The sequence below is a fragment of the Cnephaeus nilssonii genome (assembly GCF_951640355.1).
Source record: "Cnephaeus nilssonii genome assembly, chromosome: 21".
Lineage (NCBI taxonomy): Eukaryota > Metazoa > Chordata > Mammalia > Chiroptera > Vespertilionidae > Cnephaeus > Cnephaeus nilssonii.
This window is the reverse complement of record NC_137092.1, coordinates 20856946-20874943: the sequence shown is the minus strand read 5'-3', so window position 1 is coordinate 20874943 and position 17998 is coordinate 20856946. Positions and strand designations below refer to the sequence as shown.

The window sequence follows — 17998 nt, the reverse complement described above, 5'->3', positions numbered from 1 at the left end:
CTCCTTTCTGTGCCTGTGAAGACCCCCAGTTAGCACCTCCTGGACCAAAGAAGACATTTCAAAGGGTTCCATGGACCCTAAGGGGCAACTAACCAGGAACCCAGCGTCTTGTGCTGGAAGGCTGGATGTAAGCGCAATTTCTTTACTGGCTTTATTCATTTCTCCATTACTACTCTTCCTTCCTCATTCTATGACTTTCTTATTTTTTACCTTTTCTCCCCTTTTTTCCTTCCTTTTCTGAGGAATGGATTGTGCTGGGGGCAAGCCTCCCAGATATTGAGTTATGTTCAACATTTTAGTTTAGACCTGGATAGAATTAGAAATAGGTCTGTCTGGGGTAGTGTACATAGTGATTAATAGCGAAGGCTCTGGAACCTGACAGCTGGGCTCAACTCTACACTGACTGTAATCTTGGACAAGTTACTGACCTTCTCTGTCCCTCAGTTTTTTTTTAATCTGTAAAAATGAATATTATCTTTCTTATAGGATTGATATGAGGAATAAATAAATTAATATTTGTAAAGTTTATAGAACAATTGCTGATACATAGTGAGATATATATGTTTGTTAAATAAATAAATAACCAAGTGAGAAAGAAAATATGTACAAACTACCAAATTGTGTTTTACTTATGGGGAGAGGAGAGGGAGCAAGAGAGAAAACAATTAGATATATCTGGACCAGAAATAAATCTCATTGAAATTAGTTCCTTTCTAAAAGACGACTACTCACACACACACAGAGACCTTAAAATGAAAAAAGTACAGCGCAGCCTCTGGGCTTGTCCCTAAAGCCTACATCTCTGGTGTTGGGGAATCTTGATGTCTTGCTTCCACTTCATTTGCTGAGAAACACTTGCCAGGTGTCTGTAAATTACCTGGTAAAGGAGGTGTGAGATGCACACACAAATAGGACAGGGTCCACACCAGTGAAAAGTGACCTGGCTTCCATTTAAAAACCCACCACGACCTCACACGTTATAGCTTACTGTGCAGGTGAGACTGTACTTGGGGCGCCAGGCTGGGAGGACACAGAGTAGTCCTGGATGCTACCTGAAGCTTTTTGGGAAGGAGTGGGTGGATAAATCTGAGAAACGTAAGAACATCTTTGGAAATAAGGAAAAGATATGAATTCGGTCACCAGCCACAACAGAACCTTCTTCCTGTGCCCTCGGATCTTGCCTGGTTTGGCATGTTGGAGGCAAAGAGTGCAGGGTATCAGTACAGATCACTTTCATTTTCATGGCCTTGAGAGAGTGAAGTCTATGTTCCGAAGTGCTACTTTTGTAGCCTACCTTTGTTTTTAACCTATTTTGATTAAGAAGTGGTGCCATATAGGCCAAGAACTCTTCTTTGGTGTATAAAGGAATCCATCTTATTTACTTAAAGCCCAGAATATCTAGAAGAGTCAATTAAAGAGATGGTTGACCAGATTTCTGTCATATTAACTTTCTAGTGGGGTATCATTTTACTTGTATCTTTCCTGAGAGTCACACAGGTAATTACATATCTTGTCACACTATTGTGCTAATATAGGTCGTAATACCCATAAACCTACTAACTTATAAGATTTTAGAGCGAAATGATCTTCAGAATATTCTATATCAGCATTTCTAAGCATGAAAAAACAGTGCTCCACTCTTTTTTAAAAAAATATATTTTTATTGATTTCAGAGAGGAAGGGAGAGGGAGAGAGAATTAGATAGAAATATCAATGATGAGAATCATTGATTGGCTGCCTCCTACATGCCCACACTGGGGATGGAGCCTGCAACCACGGCATGTGCCCTGACCAGGAATCGAATCATGACCTCCTAGTTCATAGGTCAACACTCAACCACTGAGCCACACTGGCAGTACTCCACTCTTAAATAAGTTCTGTCTTCAACTGTTTACAACATCTTAGCATACAACAGGTTCCAAAAACCCTGAGATAAAGAAATCCTTTGACTTTATTTAAACCAGCAGTTCCTAAACTTATGTACCTAGAGAATTCTCTTTCACGTAATGGCTATTTTCATCTTTCAGAATTTCTGGTTTGAAGACATACTAGAAAATATTAACTTGTGTGTTTTATCTTGCTGATTGCTTTCCCCTTTATCAAAATAACAGTTAAGGCTGAGTTTTACCAGCCTTTTTCATATAATAACTTGTGTGGAAATAAATGAAGACTAACCAGATGAAAACAGGTGAAAGCTGTTTATTCATAGCCTGCTCCATACTATAGAATCTGTAGTATGGGAGTCGGTTGCTATCACTTCATCTTGGAAGAGACAGATGGGCAGGTGGAGGGGAGGAGAACTTTAGAGGGGAGGAAGAGAGGCCAGATGAGCCCTGAGGGAGCTGTTGGCAGTCAGTGGGCCAGCTACCCAGGAGTATGGCATTCTACGTGAGTGTTTAGGGGGACATATTTGGCATTCTCTGGTTGAACCTAAGTTGGAAGCAAGAAATTTGTCAGTTATTAATCAAGTCCTGGTCATGTTGGGCCAACTTTTACAGGTGTTACTGTTTGGAATCCTTGACTGGTTGTTAGAGATAGTGCTCTGACTTCCTACAGATCTGATGTAGGATAGTAGATTCGCTTCTTGGGCTGATTACTATGGATAGGTTGGTTTTCTGGACTGATTGCTGCAGATTCTGGGTCAGAGTTCTGTTTTTACATATGATCTGGCCATCATCTATTTGTATTTTCAGTCTCTTAATTAAGGAAAAGAGAGTGCAGGGGCAGACCAAGGAGGTAGAAGAGGCTGCTGTCGCCACTCATGGGCCTATTGGGCATCACAATCGCTAAAGCAATATGAAGATCTAGAGTTCTGTGTTCTTTAGGAATTTCTTAAAGGTCAACCAAAGGAAACAGACTTTAGAACTTTGGTGATAATATATCCCCTGACATTTCAAATAAATAATAGAAGAAAGCTTCCTTCCTTTCTTCTTTCCTTCCTCCCTCTTTCCCTCCTTCTCACCCTCCCTTTCTTTCTTCCTTTCTTCCTCTCACATAAATCTATTCTTTTTTTTTTTCAGGCATAGTTAAGGAAAAAATTAATGTTTATTCTGGAGAAAACATTAGTCGGGGATACTTAGTTTGAAAAAAAGAGTCATTCAGAAATGTATTCCAAATAACAATAAAATAAATTAACTCGAGCCAACTGCAATGCCAAGGGGCACACTGAGAAATAACTCTGTGACTCAGCTGAAAAGTATATCTACTTTAAAATATCCCTTTCTTTTTAAATAATGGAAATATTATCTGTAAGTGGGCACAGAACAACATCTGCCGAGCAGCACAGTTATGTAACCGTTTCCCTGGCTGTGCTCTGGCATAAACGCATTAAGTAGAATCGCTGTTTGGCAGTTAAGTAATGCAGCAGTTCGGTTGTCTGGCTCACCCTGGGTGAATGTGGGACACTCATTCCTCTCTACTCTTCTACATTCGTGCTTCCTGTATTTTTTAGTTCCTCTGTTCTAGATATTTATAACAAAAGCATCAATTAAGAAATGTCAGGTTCACATAATTAGGGGTGATGAGTAAGGTGAGGTAGAGGTGACATTTTGGAAGCCATGTTCCATGCAGTGGTTTATCTTTTCTCAACGTACTTTTATACCCGGAACGTAATTTTGTTCTGATAGCCTACCTATAAAGCAGGTAAGATGAATCACGATCCCACTTTCCAGATAGGAAAATTGTAAAACTCGAGTTGCCTAGTCCAAAGTCACAAAGCCTGATTGGAATCACAGAATTGAGAAGGAAGGACTAGGTCATCCCAGCTGAGCCTCTAGCTTTATAGATAAAACAACTGGGAACCCAAAGATCCTCTAGCCAGGTGACCAGAGAGAGGAAACTCAGGCCCCAGACTTGTAGTCAGAACCCCCTCGCCCATGGCCAGCGTTAGAACACCCGTTTCCTGATTTCCTGCTCCTCTCTTGTCCACTAGGAAACAATTCAATTAAAGGGAACATTTTATAATATACTGAAAAATCTTTATTTAGTGGGCTTGATATTTTTTTATTATTAGACTTTTAAAAATCACAGTAAGCTGATGAAATGAATTAACTAGAGGGTGCACGTTACCTAGAACAGTCCTCCAAAGCATGCCTCTTTTATGTTCCAATAAAACATGACTTTGAGGTATGTGACTGGGTCTTAAACTTGTGAAAGCAGAATTTCATTTATATGATTTGAAAATTAGCATAAAGGTTGAAAGTCAGAGTACATAGAATGACTGTTGTCACAAAACTTTATGCCCTAAAAGAAGAACATTTGAAAGAAAAAATGCTGAAACCCTCTCTGAGTCTTAAGTAACTTATCATTGATGGCTTAAGATTAGATTTAAGCAATTGATTCACCAAGTACCTCTTCTGACCTTTTTTCTTTTTTATCTTACCAATAATTATTCCCATATGATTCACACAGAAATGGAAATTTGGCAATTGCTCACCTAATTTGATCAGCATTGACAAGCAGCTAATTAATCCCACCCACTCTTCATCTAGTTTAGGTATTAAATTAGTTGATTATGCCTGAAAGAAGCATGAGTTAAAATGGCAGGATAATTCACTACATATGTATTATTCCCATTATATTTATACACACACTCACTATCTCCTATCTTCTAAATTTAGTTTATATATGGCCATTATATTTGTATATATACACACATATAAATATGCATATGTCTCTCTATGTACTTATTCCTATAATATATACATAGAAAATATTAGGCATAGAAATTAAGCTAAAATTGGTTTTCTAAACTTAGCAAGGTGATTATTTGTTTTTACTACCTGTGGCCTAATTATTTTGTTTCTGTAGTATTTTATAGTAATGGCCAGAATTCAAATAGGGTGCAATTCCAAGGTGCTCAAAAAGGAACAGCCCATTATAACATCACTAAGAGGCTACAAGGATGGGTTTCTTGAGAGTGACCTTGGATGAGTAACTTGGCTTCTTGGAGCCTCAGGTGTCCCACCAATAAAAGGAGGAGCGCAAATAAAGTGTTTATCACCACTTTATTTGCCTGGCACATCAATGGCACCCAGTAGAGGGCCATCCCTGCCCCTTAACTTAGTTGCGCTGACACTGTCCCTCCTGGTAAAGAAGAAATAAGCATGATCACCTTCAGACTAATTAAAACTTAAATACTAAACACAGATCAGTTAAATGGGATGGGAAAATCAATGTTATCAGGTATGTAAGCTAAGTCAATTACTGCAGCTATTAAAGGCAGTAAAAACCTGGTGTGTTACAGTAAGCCTAGCATTTGATATACATTTATTAAGGGAATATTATAGCAGAATGGTTAAGAACCCCAGCCCTGTCTCAGACACACCTGGTGGCCTAGGGCCCTTATGCAAACACCCTCCCTGAGCCTTAGTCTCCCATTTATAAAACGCAAATAATAATACCTATTGTACAAGAATCAAATGACTTTATAGGTTCAGAGGCTTTAGCAAAATGCTGGGCACAGAATCAGGGTTCAGTGAATGATATCTGTTGTGACTATGATTCCAGAAATTCTCTCCATCAAATTTTCTCACACTTACTGCCCCCACACCCCCTCCCAGCCCAACCCAGTAGGTTTGGGATTTGGAAATCCATCACACACACTGAGCCGTGTTCTCCTCTGCCCCTAGGGATGGTGAACTTCAGCGAGGTGTCTGGCTACCCTGTGCTGCAGCACTGGAAGGTCCGGTCTGTGATGTACCACATCAAACTCAACCAAGCGACCATCTCTCAGGGTGAGCACAGCAGCATTCTATCCCTCCCACCTGCTCCGGGGTGGGAGTTCCTTCCCCAGGGCACAGCGTTTTAGCCCACTGTTGAAGGTGCATTCTAAGTGAGATAGATAATCAGTTCAGTCGGACTCACCTTTCAGGGCAAATGGCTGGAAGCAGACCCTTTTCTAAGGATGGATTACATTGCAAATTTTATCTTGGGTCAGAAAAGATGGAAAGGGCAAGGCAGGGACCACTGAAGATAAACACCTACTTTATCACTTTGTTCCAATTGCAAGGAGCAAACTTAGAGGTTTTATACAATGAAGGAAAGAAGGGAAAGAAGCAGGAAAGAAGGTTGGGGGAAGGAAAATAGAAAATAGCTTACAATTCCTAAACAGCACATAAACAAAACAGATGATAGATAGCTAGATGTAGTAAGTTAAGGAATAGTGAATTTGAAACTTAGGACAAATTATTCTAAAACAGAACAGTGAGGTGCCTTGTACAAGTATTCTTCAAATCTTAGTGGTAAATGCCTTGAATCAAGTTTTCCTAGCATTTGAGCAGTTCTAATTTGTACAATTTGCAAAAGAGAAAATTGTACAGTTTGCAAAAGAGAAAATTTCTGTAAATACGGCCTTAATATAGGTCTATGTCTCTATTCTGCTTCATCCATGGACAAGAAAAACATTACTCAACTCTGTCCTCTGAGGGCGCGTAAGGAATGTACCAGACCGGACGTTTATGCTACAGAATCTGGCTTCTCTGTTAGATGGAAGGCTAACTAGATTCAGATAGTATTGTTGGCACAGGCTGACAAGACAAGGGAGCGTTGTCTTGGGGTCAGCAATGGGGAGGCAGAGCTTAGGGCCAGCAGGAGAGAGAGAAAGGTTAGAGGCTAGCTGCAGTTATGAAGAGCAGAGAAACATATGCTCCCAAAAGATAAGGCTCTGTGCACACAGAAAGAAGTGCATTAAGGGTAGAGAACATCTGCAGAGGACAGAAAGGACTCTGACCTTTTTATTTCTTATTGTAAAAAATTCTTGGCAAGAAGGGATTGGGATTGGGATCTTACTGAAGTCGACTGCTGGTGCAGGAAACACCAAGAAAGAACTAAGCCCCTCTTCATTCTAGGAGACTCTGGCTGTCTAGGCCCTACCCAACACAGGGTCTCTGCACATCAGAACGGCCCCTGGCATCTCAGTGATGTGGACTTGGGGTCTCATGCCTGGACCAGGCTCTGCCTTTTACTAATAGGACACAGGTGTGCAGGGCTAGATGAAAGAAGTGTTGTGGAGAGCTGGCCAGGGTCAGCAGGCATCAGATTCAGAAAATTTGCCACAAGTTATTTTTCAGACAAATATAATTCTCTTAAACAGGGAGAGCAAGTCTAGGATAGGCACACTCCCACATATAACAGAAGTTCCATGAAGTGATACTTCATCTTACGATGAGAAATGTTCTCTGCTGGTATTTGAGTGTCTATTTTAGACTATGCTATTCTTTTTCTCTTTTTTCCCCCCCAAATGCTATTATTTGAACTGGCTAAATTGATTTAATGTCACGACTTATACTTTAGAAAAAAAACAAACAAACAACCATTGACTTAAGCAGGGGGATAGATTTAGCAATGTTCTGCTTAATTTGTACAATTAACAACATGGCCAACCGGCTTAAAGAGATAGATAATTTGTTTAGGAAACAAAAGATCTGGTTTAGTTGAATGGAAATTCACCTGTAATCCCAGCCAGCTCTGCAACTCACTCTGGGCTACATAGGACATCCACAGTTGGGACTGAATGGAACCTAGATGCCCCCATTGTGAGTTCTCACTCTTACTCTTGGGTGATGTTTCTCCACAGCCCTCAGCAATGCTCTCCACTCCCTTGATGGGGCGACATCCCGTGGGGATTTTGTGGCCTTGTTGGACCAGTTTGGCAACCACTACATCCAGGAAGCTATCTATGGCTTTGAGGAGTCTTGCTCTATCTGGTACCCAAACAAGCAGGTCCAGCGGCGACTCTGGCTGGAATATGAAGACATCAGCAAAGGTGAACATCAACAAATTTTACACCCCAAGTTTTACAGCAATTCCTAGCTGTCTAGGTGCAATAGGACCAGACTTAAGGAGTGTGTAGGTGAAGGACCAATGTGGGTATTGCCTTGATGCCCTGTTTCCATCCTTAAAATGCCAAGGTTTGGTTGCTAAAACTCTATCTCAGCATGCGGGTATTCAGGGGAAACTTTAGATTCAGGATGGTGCCCAAACTGTATGGTCACTGTGTTAGTTATTGTAGGGAGAATCCTTGAAAGTTTTACCAGCCGCTCGCCATGCTTCTGCTACCATAGCAACAGCTGTTCTTATGGAGTAGAGGAGAAGGAGTCGGTTACCACAGTCTCCCCACTACTTCCTGCACCACACAGTCCCGACCTTCACTGACTGGCAACCCCTTCCAACAGCTAAACAGTAACTCCTTCTCTTGCCCTCCCGCCCTGTGTTTACACCCAGTTTTCCTACTGATGTGAGCTATGTGGTTTATGTAGCTCCAGATACCAGCCTCACAAATAATTCCTTGTCTATTGTTTGATAGAAAATTACTATTCAGTCCAAGTAAGTATAAGACATTGGTGTTTTTCAAACCTTCTGAATTTGCTTTCTGGTAGAGGAGTGCTGCCTAGTTAATGTGGATTCTGGTCAACCAGGACTGGTTAAGAATCGCCGTTCATGAATGTCTTCTGAGCTCACCGTCATGGCATTCTGAGGAGGACAAGCTGTGGATATGTGAGCTGCTAAAGGGCTAGTAATGAAATTAGCACAATGGAAATGTAATGATCAAGGGACTAGGGACGAGTAGGCTTCAGTAGGGAAAATGGTCCCCCATGGCTGAGATGCTCTTGGTCCTCTGAGCTCCACACAAAGTCTTGTTTTGTCTTGCTTAAGAAGTAGCAGAAGCTTGAGAGTGTCTCTGGCTACTTTCTTCCAGAAGAAGTAAAAGGCTTGTGTCTGGTCTGGACTTCAGTTGCTACAGGTATTCCCCCTGGCCCCACCCCCACCCCAAGCCCTGATTCCTCTAAACTCAAGGACACAACCACAGGGTTCAAACTTCAGCATCTTAAAATTGTTCTGATTCCAATTTGCCAATAAATGAGTGTAATGAAAGCAAATATAGATAAGACCAGCTGGAAAAGCTTCCTAGTTTCCATGCCACGGCCTAGTGATAAACCAAAAGTCTGTTATTTCTGTTTGCCAGTAGTTCAAGGGTTGCCAGCCTCTGGACTGCTGGAGATGAGTTTGACCCTCCCAGAACTCTGGGTTTTCCCCTTGCATCCATCCCCAGTATTGCATTGTCCTTAAGGTTGAACACTGAGCCCAGGAGGGAAATTTGTCCATGGCCTTAGCACTGTGCTTTACTTTTGATCTCAATCCACTTTGCCACTTAGGAGCCAGCTTTGTCACAGTCCAACTGTTGACTTTAGCTCTGATGTATACACGCCCTTGTTATTGATCCTAAAACAACATAATTCACTCTCTGACTGTTCTGGGTGCCAGAGGTCCAAAATCAGTTTTAGTGGGTTAAACTCAAGGTGTCAATCAGTATGGCTGGTTCCTTTTGCAGGCTCCAGAGTGGCAAGATGTCCTTGCCCTTGCCAGCTGCTAGAGGCCACCCGTATTCCTTGGCTTGTGGCCCCTTCCTCCATCTTCAAAGTACATCACTCCAATCTATGAGTTACATGCCCTTCTCTCTGACACCTTCTGATTCCTCTTATAAGGGCCCCTTTGATTATATTGAGCCCACCCACATATTCCAGGATAATTTATCCATCTCAAGAGTCTTAATTTAAGCATATCTACAAAATCCCATTCACAGGTTCTAGAAATTAGGACCTGGGCATCTCTAGTCCTAATCATTATTCAGTCTACCACACCCTCTCTCCTCTTACTGCTGATTCACTAACCCCTCTGTACCCCAAGCATCCTCTACTCTTGACAATACAAGGCTACTTGCTATCACTTCAGTTTGCTTCCAGACAGTTTAAGGCCTGAAATTCCCTCCCTTCCCAGTCTAAGTTCATAGATATACTCTTGAAAGTCTCCACAACTACTGTCTCATTTGGAAATATTTTGCCCTGCTCTTGGAACTCTCTCTTTCTCTCCTTTTCCTGGTGTTTGTTCAGTTGCCTAATTGCTGGAAGGATTTTTCTCTCTTCTTGGATCCTTAGGATCAGCAAATTAGTCTTCCTAGCTATGATTTCTGTTCCTTACTTGCATTTTTTCACCACCACCACCCCCCCAGCTCTATAAATTGATATTTGCCATTAAGTTATACCCCATCCCAGTGTCAGGCCCCAGCCCTGGGTCCAGGATCAAGGTTGCCCTGGTTTGGAAAAGGGCATTGATTCTTTCCCATACTTCTGAGCCTTTGTGCGTGCTGTCTGTCTAACCTTGTCCTCTAGTCTACCATCATTCCACCATCTCTTCCTTCCTGCTCTTCAGGAACCGGCTTGAATTTCATCACTTGCACCAGGCCTTCCTTGATGCTCTGAGCAGAGTTCTTTGCTGCTTAACCTGTGCTCTTACAGCTCTGTGTATGTATCGTTTGGCAGCATTCTTCACATCTCCTTGTCTTGTCATTTCCTGTATAACTGTCTCCCATGATAGTAGACTTGGCAACACTTACCATATTTCTCCCTCTCCCCCTCCCCCTCCCACCTCCCTCCCTATCTTTTTTAAAAATTTCATAAATATAGGATGTCCCCCCAAATGTATACACACACTTTGAATAATTATAAAGGCAGTGTTCATTAAAATACATTTCATTTTGAAAATTGAGCTATCAGCTGTTAAAGAGTATATGCATTTTTTGTGACACCCTGTATATTTAATATTTTAGCAGGCATCTTTCTCACTATATTTACAGGATGGGGCAAAAGTAGGTTTGCAGTTGTTCATATGGAAAATAATACAATAATTAATAATAATGCAAAAATAAACTCTGGGTTTCACATACTCACACTGTATACCTAGTTTTGCCCACCCCATATAGTATATATGTGTATATGGTATATGTGTGTATATCTATATACATATATAAATACACACAATATAATACACACACACACACACACACACACACACACACACACACTGAGTGGCCAGATTATTGTGATCTCTGTATACATAATAATCTGGCCACTCAGTGTATATCCTATATAATAAAAGGCTAATATGCAAATTGTCCCCTCAGGAGTTCGACCAGCAGGCAGGCCGGCCAACTGCCCATGTCCCTTCCCCCTGGCCAGGCTGGCTGGACCCCACCCATGCACGAATTCATGCACCAGGCCTCTAATATATACATATACTGAGTGGCCAGATTATGCATTCAGCGAGCATAATATTCTGGCCACTCAGTGTATACACACACACACACTATACACACACACACACACACACACTTACACACATATATACACATACACACTATATATTCTATATATTGAGGTAATATGCAAATTGACTATCACTCCAACACACAAGATGGCCGCCCCCATGTGGACACAAGATTGCCGCCACAAGATGGCCAGAAGGGGAGGGCAGTTGTAGGTGATCAGGCCAGCAGGGGAGGGCAGTTAGGGGTGACCGGGCCAGCAGAGGAGGGCAGTTGGGGGCGACCAGGCCTGCAGGGGAGGACAGTTGCGGGGGACCCAGGCCTGCAGGGGAGGGAAGTTGGGGGCGACAGGCCAGCAGGGGAGAGCAGTTAGGGGCAACCAAGCTGGCAGGAGAGGGTGGTTAGGGGCAATCGGGCGGCAGGGGAGGGCAGTTAGGGCCGACCAGGCTGGCAAGGGAGGGAAGTTAGGAGTGACCGGGCTGGCAAGGGAGGGCAGTTGGGGGCAACCAGGCCTGCAGGGGAGGACAGTTAGGGGTGACCAGGCCTTCAGGGGAAGGCAGTTGGGGGCGACCCGGCCTGTAGGGGAGGATAGTTATGGGTGAACAGGCTGGCAGGGGAGGGCAGTTAGGGGTGACCAGGCTGGCAGGGGAGCAGTTAAGTGTCGATCAGGCTGGCAGGGAAGTGGTTAGGGGCAATCAGGCAGGCAGGCAGGAGAGTGGTTGGGAGCCAGCAGTCCTGGATTGTGAGAGGGATCCCAGATTGGAGAGGGTGCATGCTGGACTGATGGACACACACCACATGCACTAGAGGCCCAGTGCATGAAAATTTGTGCAAGAATGGGCCTTCCTTCCCCTGGCTGCCAGCACCGCCTTTGCTCCAGCTGGAGCCTCCTTTTCTCTCCAGCCTGGAGCCCGCCTTTCTGCCTTCCCACGCTGCCCAGAGACCCAGAGCGGCCGGGGGCGGGGCGGAACACCTGCGTTGTCGCCATGGCGACGACACAAGCGTCCCGCCCCGCCCCCGGCCGCTCAGCGCCTGCGTATGCAAATTAACCCACACTCTTTGTTGGGTTAATTTGCATACTCCTCATTGGCTGGTGGGCGTCACAAAGGTACGGTCAGTTTGCATCTTACTCTTTTATTAGTGTAGATATATATACATATATATATGTGTATATATATATATATATATATATATAGAGAGAGAGAGAGAGAGAGAGAGAGAGAGAGAGAGAGAGAGAAGAGAGAGAGAGAGAGAGAGAGAGAGAAATATCTGTACAAAGTCAAAATTATTTTATTTGTGTAATATTTATAAGAACCAGTTATCTGTTTGCTTCAAGATTAGGGATATGGGGCAGGGAACTATATTTTTTTATTCTAAAAACTTCTGTATTGCTTTTACCACAGTAGGCATGTGCCACTTTTGCAATAAAACTCTTTTAATTGAAAATATATTATGAAAGGTTTGTTTTTACCTTGAATAAAGACTTATAAAGTTAACTGAAAACAAAGTGCACAGTTGTCCCTACAGAGAGCTGAACTTTGGATAGAAACCTGGGAGGAGGTGCAAAACCCTATGACTGTTTCTCATTAATCTTTGAGTCTACATCTCTGAAAAAGTACCTAAAATATAATTAGCGTCCACTGTTTGTTGAAGGAATGAACCCTTTATTTTGTTCTCATTTCAAGAGAAACCAGTAAAGAACTATAGATCTGTGGATTAGAGACGTGACTGTAAAAAATTGAACTTCTTTAGATAAGAACTTCCAAGGGCTACCTTTCAATCCTCCACCTGACGTGCTAAGCACAGTATATTTCCTTTTCTTTTTCTTCATTCCGGAGTGGATTTCCTTGGGTCTTTCTTTCCTTTGCCAACATCATTTTCATCGTTCCTTCAGATCTGATCTTTGCTGTTGCCTGGTCTTGCCACTGCCTTTGGTGCCTATCATTGGGGTCACGTGGGTCGACAGTTGGCAATAAGCAAACTCTTCTTGTCTGTTGTACCTTCTAGTGCAAAATCCACTGTTCTTTCGTTTTGCTTTGTTTTGTTTTTAGCCAGTTGCTTCCATTCCATGGGGAAAGCTAAAAAGAATAGCTTCCTCTTCTTCCCAGATACAAGCTGACAGTTTTTCCCTGAAGTCCACCCTCTAGCTCTGAGAAGTCATAAGTCAGATTAGAGTCAAAGTCCTTCCTCAGGTTGTATTTCTACCACACAGGAAACCATGTTTTCCACTACCTGTCCATGTATTTTGGGGGTAATGGAGCCCAAGACATACTCAGTTGGTCTGTCTCCCCCAGATCATGAACAGACTTCTGCTGTGGCTGAACCAAAGACTAGCTGAATCAGCAGCCAGCCTTCTGAGTGTGGTCCGTGAGCGCTGGCCAGCAGAGAGTACGTCTTGTGTATCTGATGCTGGTGCAGTGTGTAGGCTAACTTGCATAATTGTGGTTCATGGCATAAAAACCTGATTAGGTTAAGGATGCAACATCGAAATCCGGTGAAGAGTAATAGCTTAAGTTTCTGTAATGCTTTATGTTTTACGACCCTAGAGCGCAAACCAGCTCTAGCGGTTCTTTTGGCTCTTTTCATGCACATTTATGATGACTAAGTTAGCACTCAAATAGCAAAGCAATTGTGGCATATAGCTATTTCCTTTAAATGATTAATTAATTAATTCAACAAAAGTTTGCTGTGGGCCTGCTACGTGCATACCCTCTAGGTGCGCGGAGAAGGGGTGTGTGGGAAACAGCTGTTCCCCGGCAGTCCCGGGCAGGCAGGCCTGAGGAGGGTGAGGCTGCAAATGAGCCTGGTGGCATCATAAACAGAGCCTTTGAAAGGAAACTGAGCTTTCCTAAACATATGTGTGAAGATTTAATTAGTCTCACGTCTCCAGGCTTCCATGCAGTGAGTCCAGAGTCAATTGGATCTATAGATTGAGGGAGGAAGTGACTACCAATACTATTGCCAAACCACTACCATTTTTTTTGAGCACTTACTTTGAGCCAAGCACTTAGCTGAAAATGTTACAAAGCTTTTCTCACTTAATCCTCAGACATACCTATCACTGAAGTCTCACCCTCCCCATGAGAAAGACCAGGGAATCAAGCCTCAGGGCGCTTAAATAACTTGCATATGGTCACAGAACTCGCAACACCTTCACCCTAGGAGATACATTATGAATAGCTGCATGCTGTTTTGCCTACCAATGGCACATGAAAAGATCAAGGGAGGAAGGGTAGTAGACCAAATGAAAGTGGGATCAAGACCTAATTGAAGCCAGGCCACTGGTCTAAGGTGAACCCACCAGGACCAGGGCCACATATTGGACTTAATAGTGGGTCCCCATTGCCTTTCACCTTGAGTTTTCCGGATTTTTGATTGTTGAGTGATTTTTTTGTTTTGTTTTTTTTTTTGTTTTGCTGTGATCTGTTATAGTTTTGTTTTCCTAAATACTAGTAGAAGCACGTCTCAGAATTTACTGTGCCCTGTATTACCTGGGAACATGTTCAAATGGAGATTCTGACTCGGGAAATATGGGTGGGGCCTGAGATTCTGCATTTCTAACATGCTCTCAGATGACCCCAAAGTTGCTAATCCAAGGACCACATTCTGAATAGAAAGGCTATGTAATTTAATCGAAGACCATCAGGGAGGGGCCCTGTTATCCTCCCTGTCTCCCCTTTCCCTCCACTCCCCCCCCCCTCCAGTGCAGGAACTTCAGCCGTGGACCCATGGCATGTGGCCTCCATGGGGACATCGTGGTATCCTGTCCACCAGGGACTGTCACAGGCAAGAGGACTAGCCTGAATGGACCAGGACGTTTCCCTGATTAAGGCATTGATCATTAGGCTTGTGTGCAGAATTGAACAGTCTTAAGCCCTTAGGCACTGAGAGGAATTGGAAACGTGCCAACAATCACGATTAAAGGTGATAAGCTGATATTTTAAAAAACTCTGTTCTGTAGGTAACACTATCCCATCTTATTTTCTCGGGTATTCTCTTATTCTCTCCAGGTTTTTAAAAGTAGTGCTCAAGAAGCCCCTTTGTTCCCTCTAGAAACTGCTCATTGTCATACCGCTTCATATTTTCATCTGGCTGATGTTTTAGTGCTGGTGCTGAGGCCAAGCTCCTTTCATATAACTGTGACCCTGACAATGGTGATGTAATATCCGTAGCATACAATTTAGTAGTTAATTATATAGTATTCTAGATTATAAGCTTTGCCTTCACAAACTGATTGACTGCTTCCTCAGAGTGGGTTTACATGTTTATTGAAAACCTATATCTAAGCATTGGTCTAGGAACTGGGCATATAATGGTGAATGGCACCAAAAAGTTTCCTGCTTTTACGGATTTTATATCTTAGTGAAGAGAGACGGAAAGGGACAAGTAACACATAAATGAAAGCAATCATTCTAGATAGTGATAGACACTATGAAGAGACTAAAACTAGATGTCATAAAGGTTGACTGGAGGATTGGGGAGCTAAATGAGGTGGCAGGCACAGCCTGGCCAGTGTGGCTCAGTGGTTGAGCATTGACATATGAAACAGGAGGTCACAGTTCTATTCCCTTCAGGGCACATGCCCAGGTTGTAGGCTCCATCCCCAGTAGGGAGTGTGCAGGAGGCAGCCAGTCAATGATTCTCTTTCATCATTGATGTTTCTGTCTCTCTTTTCCTTACCCTTCTTCTCTGAAATCAAGAAAAAACACACACACATATATATAAAAGATGGTAGGTACAGAGAAGGCCTCCATGGTGGGATAAGGGGTAAGTTTGATCTGAGGCCTGTTAGACAAGAAGGAGCAACCATGCAAAGGTCTGGGGGCAGAGGAAATAGCAAACACAAAGGCTTCATAAGCTTTAGAATTCTCATAGCTTCTAGCATAATGTAGGGCACATAGTTACTTGGTAAATGTCAGGCTGGTAACCGATGTGGCTGTAGAAGAGAGAGGACTGGATTCTCATGGAATTGAAGAGAAGAAACTCTACACTTGGCTTGTTTTGCTTCTCAGACTCAGCAAGCTAAGGTGGGACCAATTCGTTTAGCCCATATCATTTTATACATTGTGTAGATCAGTCCTCACGTGGGCTGGCCATGGGGATACAGACCCAAGAGAAGCAAACATATGGCTACAGTCTTAATAGTACAATGCATCTGCCTACCAGGAATTCTATTTTGATCTTAAGTTATAGGTTGTAACCCACTATACACACACACACACACACACACACACACACACACACACACACACATTTGTTGCAGGGAAAACTACAAAATAAATGGTGATGCAAGGGAGATTTAACATCAAATGTGAAAATCTGAACTGGACATCACTTGGGCTTTTCACATCACTTGAGATGAGGGCCTTGTGTCTTAAACAGCAATGTTCTATTATCTCCCATCCTTCTCCAAGGCAGCATGTTGAGGGAAAGAGCACTGGATGGGGAGTCCATAGGCCTGGGTTATTGGTCTCAGTTGAGCCATAAGTCAGCCCTGACCTTGGGTAAATTTCTTAACCCTCTTCAAAATAATCTTCTCATCTGTATCATAACTAACTGAATTAGATGATGCTTAGAGTTCCTTCTACTCCTAATGCTCTGTGACTCTGTATACTCATATAATTTTACTTCTGATGACAGAATGCAACATTTAATAATGCCTGGCTCAAGGCTAATAGCTAGGTTAACTAAACTGATACTGCAATGAAATAGTTTAATGTATTGTTTGTAGCAAGGGTTTAGAATCAGACAGATCTGCATCAGACTGTTTTATTAGCTGTGGCTCTTGAGAAGTTAATGTAAGGGCTCTGAGCCTCGGTTTCCATGTATGCAAAATAGGGCTATGAAGACTTAGCTTACAAATAAGGATTGAATACATTAATTATATATAAAGCACAACGTCTAGTGTTCTGTAAGTGTTCAATGTGCTTGACTCGTTATCTTTATTATTAGCATTCTTTTACTGAAATCTGTAGTTCAGTTCACTATTTTTGAACAAAATTGCTACAGATGAGAATTTCAGAGAAATTCAGAGACATTGGTAACACTTGCCCTGGTTAAACTCGCTCTTCACAGGAACACTGATGTGTGTTTTAGGAGTCACACATCACCCACTAACGAGTCTAGTGGATCAGGGGAGTCAACCATCCAAAAAATCAGAGTCAACATCCTAAACTTTGACTTTTGACCACTGTTTTCAGTCCCAGTCATAGCCCCTTTGCTGGAAAAAGACCAGGAAATAAGCATGACTTCCCCCACCCATATACCTGTCAAGGATTTTTTTTTTTTTTTTTTGTGAGGAGAAGGGGTTAGGGGCTATAAAAATGTGCTCTCTGTGGAAAAGGTCCTCTGGGGGGCCTTTTTTTTTTTTTTATAAGCATCCTGGATGTTACCGCCTTTTAAGTACAAAGGACCCGTCAGGTGCATTCTTCAAAGGGGAAGAAATTCATGAGTGTGTCCAGCTGTATCAGCCTTTCCTTCCACTGTGATTCAGAGCCCCTGCTGTCTGGTTCACTGCCTGCATACAGATACAGACTTATTCCTCCTGTGCCCCAGGGGTGGGACCCTCGCCCTACTAACAGCCCAATTCCAACAGGAGTGCATATAGAAACTGAGAGATGTCAGTAGTGTTTGTGTTCCGTTAGGCTCCTGTCTTTTCTTGATTTCCATTAATAATCTGCTTTAGAGGGACACTGTTGTATTCTCAAAGGCCTGGAGGGGGCGGTCACATCACTTCCTACCCTGCCCCATCTCTTGCAATGTGTGACACCATGTGCAGCATCTAGCAGGCAGTCAATAAACATTGGTGAAATGAATAAATGAGTGAATGCCATCCTCTTTCCGCTTCCTCCTCTTTTTCCAAGGGAAATGATAGCATGTTGTCTATGCCAGCATGTC

General features: G+C 42.7%; 1 protein-coding gene across 1 annotated transcript in view; it reads left to right on the top strand.

Annotated features, from left to right (window-relative positions):
• The window catches only part of ASTN1 (astrotactin 1), a gene marked incomplete at its 5' end in the record, with an annotated part of 288747 nt that overhangs the window by 230196 nt on the left and 40553 nt on the right, over nt 1-17998 (top strand). The window contains 2 exons of the mRNA XM_079762051.1: nt 5631-5735; nt 7577-7765. Of these exons, the coding sequence (XP_079618177.1) occupies nt 5631-5735; nt 7577-7765 (294 nt within the window). The remainder of the gene's footprint in view (nt 1-5630; nt 5736-7576; nt 7766-17998) is intronic.